This window comes from Penaeus monodon, chromosome 8 (assembly GCF_015228065.2).
Source record: "Penaeus monodon isolate SGIC_2016 chromosome 8, NSTDA_Pmon_1, whole genome shotgun sequence".
Lineage (NCBI taxonomy): Eukaryota > Metazoa > Arthropoda > Malacostraca > Decapoda > Penaeidae > Penaeus > Penaeus monodon.
The window spans coordinates 18,950,270-18,953,797 of NC_051393.1; the positions used below are offsets into that span (position 1 = coordinate 18,950,270).

Consider the following 3,528-nt stretch of genomic DNA (forward strand, 5'->3'; position numbering starts at 1 on the left):
TTTTGAAATGTGTTATGTATGCCACCCCAGGTTTCTAAATATATGATAAAATGTGACTTAAATGAATTAATTTTGTGTACATCGAATTTATCTGTACTGTAAAAACACTATTTGTATAAAAATAATAGCCAATGTAACTTATTGAATACAGCATTTGAAATTGAATTCTCTTTCTTCCAAACAATTTTTTTGTTCTTAATTGTAAGATCTTTATCAGATGAGAATGATTAAAGGGTAAAGATCAGAATTGATACCCCCCCCCCCCCCAGAAAAAGAAAAAAGAAAAAAAAAAGTAAGGTACTCCTGGTAATGTATTGTTTACCAAGGCAAATACATATATGGTTCCAGTTAACATTTCATTGATATAAAAAGTATTCTTTGTATATATAGCACTATATATATTCATCTACATATATATTTTTTCTTTCTTTCTTTCTTAATTTCTTTTTCAGAAGAAGTAATGTCGCAACCTGTAAAAACACCATTTCCAAGAACCAGGATTGATTTGCCAAGTTCGTACCGTTCAGGTCCCACGGGTTCTCAAAGGCCGGGCAGGGAGACATTGTTCCCTGAAGGATCAAATTCAAGGTCAAGGTTACTGCAACAAGATCCCTCTCAGTATCAATACAACCCAGAGAGTTTGAAGGTATGTTCAAGAGGCTGGTTTAAGTGTCAGTGATCTTATAATTGAAATAAATGTTTACTTTTATGGATATTTGGTGTAGCTATTGTGTATGCGCACTTGAATGTACATATGTAAGGTTTTCCTGTTTATGCTTCTTTTTTGTCTCTTTGTTTTTCTTTTTCTTTCTCCTTCTTTTTCATCTTCTTTTTCTTATTCTTTCTCCTTTCTTGTTTCTTTGTTTCGTGTACCTTCTTTTTCCTCCTCTCTTTTTTCTTTTCCCCTTCTCTTTCCTTTCCTTTCATTTAATTTAATTCAATTTAATTTTTTTTTTTTTTTTCCTTTTCCTTTACCTTTTCCTCTTTTTTTCTCTTTGTCTTATCTTTTTTTCTCCTTCTCTTCATCATCATCATCTGTTTACCAGGCAGTTTCTTTATTGCTTATGTTGAATTGCCTTTTATAGTAATAATTTTTATTCCCTCACAGAACAACAAACCTGAGATTGGCCGTTTTCGTCGGTGGATATATCGCAATCCTCGCAGGTTTCAGATTATTGGTCTCGGTCTTGGGCTGACAATTTTCTTCAGTCGTCCTTTGTATGACATATTTTTAAGGGAACATATTGAAGGTCCTTTGCCTATAAAACAGAAATAAGCAGGAAGGCTCATTATTAACCAAGATGGAGTCTGTTAAGAAGGCACAAAATCGTCTGCGAAATTACCCTAAACTTGTTGCAAACTGTGCACCTGTAGCGACTGAATATGCACGCTGTGTGGCTTTGAAAGGAAATGTACTGAAAGGAGATTGTACTCAAGAGTTTGAAGCATTTAAAAGGTGTATTTTAGAATCTGCCAAAAAAATGAAAACAAGAATTTAATTTGGAAATACTAGGCAAATTGGATACTGCATTAAACCTGAAAAAAAGAAAATACTGGATTTGGTTATAAGTGAAAGACTATATATAAAGCATTTTATGCATGAAACCAGAGTTGGGATTGATACTTCACACTGCGTCATTGGGCTGTTTAGATCTCAAATATGGCTTTGGGCACCAAGAATTCTCGTTTTGGATCAACAGAAGGAATTCAGATCCATTTGAGTCTGGGATTCCTAATTCGTTTCATGTTCATTGTGTATGGAGAGCATCATGACAGGACACATGCTCTTAAGTACACAGACATTGATTACCATGTTTTCACAGACGCTGCACATGAAGTGGCAGCAGGAGGTAGTCCGTTTGATCGACATACATATAGATATACTCCTTTCCTAGCATGGATGCTTTTGCCTAATGTAAATTTGCATTTCATGTTTGGGAAGTTAGTGTTTGCATTTCTAGACTGTGTGGCATCAAAACTAATCTATCAAATACTTTTGATTGATGGGCTTACCAAGTTAACAGCTCTTAGGTGTTCCTTTTTATGGTTGTACAATCCTTTGGTAATAGGTGTATCAACACGTGGCAGTGCAGAATCTGTTATGGCTGTCCTGGTCCTGTTAACAGTGTACATGCTGAAGTTGCGGTTCAGTGTTCTGGCAGGCTTCTTTTTAGGAGTATCTGTCCACTTTAAACTCTATCCCATTATTTATTGCATCCCACTCTATATGTCGTTAACAAATGATTCGCACAGTGATTCATTGTTGAAGAGAGTATTACCAAATTATACCAAGATGAGATTAGTTACTGGGGCAACCATTTCCTTCTTTGGTTTAACAGGATTAGGCTTCATACTTTATGGGGAACAGTACATTGAAGAAGCTTTCTTGTATCACCTTTCTAGGACAGACACTCGGCATAATTTTTCAATATATTTTTATTTATTATACATTGCAGCAGATTATCATATTCCAGGACTGAACATTGCCACATTTGGACCACAGCTCGTTCTCCTTATTGCATTAGGATATAAATTCTGCCACAGACAAGATGTACCATTTGCCATGTTTACTCAGACTGTTGTGTTTGTTACTTTCAACAAAGTTGTAACTTCACAGTATTTCTTGTGGTACTTACTTTTGCTGCCCTTAGCTGTGCCTCGCTTAATAATGACAATGCAGAAAGCAGTGATATTGACTGTTCTTTGGGTGGCAGCTCAAGCATCATGGCTTCTTCCAGCATATTTGCTTGAGTTTCATGCAGTAAATGCCTTTATCCCAATATGGCTTGAGAGCATTGCCTTCTTTTGCTGTAATGTTGGAGTGTTAATGGCATTGCTTTCAAGTTATGCACCACACCAATTAGGACACCATCATAGCAGTAGAAAGAATAGATAAAAACTGCACAAAAAAAATATATATATGAATGTGAAATACAGTATGTATGTCTTTAGCTGTTTAAAGGAAATAAGTTTTTTGGATGCCTATGAATAAGAACTGCAATGGTTTAATAAGAAAAAGTGCTTTGTCTTTCAGCAAGTTTTTTTTGGTTTGGTAAATAGTTTAGTTTCTTCCATTACATTTGTTGCCATAGATAAACAGTTTTGTTAAAGTAGTAACAAATGGTATTTAAGTAAAAAGCAGTTGAATGATAAATGATTGATATAAAATTACTTTAACTAAATAAAGTATTTTCTTAATGTTGCCTAGCAAATTCTCAAAATTCAGTGATAAAAATGTTTACATTATTTTTATGTTACAGATGTTTTAGTGAGGTTGTTGATTATGCATTGATGCAGCCTATACAAGAGCTTATAAAAGTGTATATTGTAAATAAAGTCATTTACTTGTAAGACCTGTTTCTATGATCACAGTTATTCAGTTAGGGAAAAAAGACTGAAATAGAGAAAATTGATATTCTAATGTTTTTCCAAATTTCCTCTTCTTTCTCTTTTTCTCCAATGCCGAATTAAATCCCTTCATCACCAATATTTTGAAAAAAAAAAAAATGAATAAGTTAATTTTTCTTT

At 34.0% G+C, this 3,528-nt stretch overlaps 1 protein-coding gene across 2 annotated transcripts in view; it reads left to right on the top strand.

Moving 5' to 3' along the window:
• Positions 1-3,351, top strand: part of LOC119576238 (GPI mannosyltransferase 1-like) — a 6,029-nt gene extending 2,678 nt beyond the window's left edge. For both annotated transcript variants that reach the window (XM_037923833.1, XM_037923832.1), the window contains exons 3-4: positions 453-646; positions 1,109-3,351. In XM_037923833.1, the coding sequence (XP_037779761.1) occupies positions 1,661-2,896 (1,236 nt within the window). In that variant the 5' untranslated portion in view covers positions 453-646; positions 1,109-1,660 and the 3' untranslated portion in view covers positions 2,897-3,351. The remainder of the gene's footprint in view (positions 1-452; positions 647-1,108) is intronic.
• Positions 3,352-3,528: the final 177 nt, after the last annotated feature.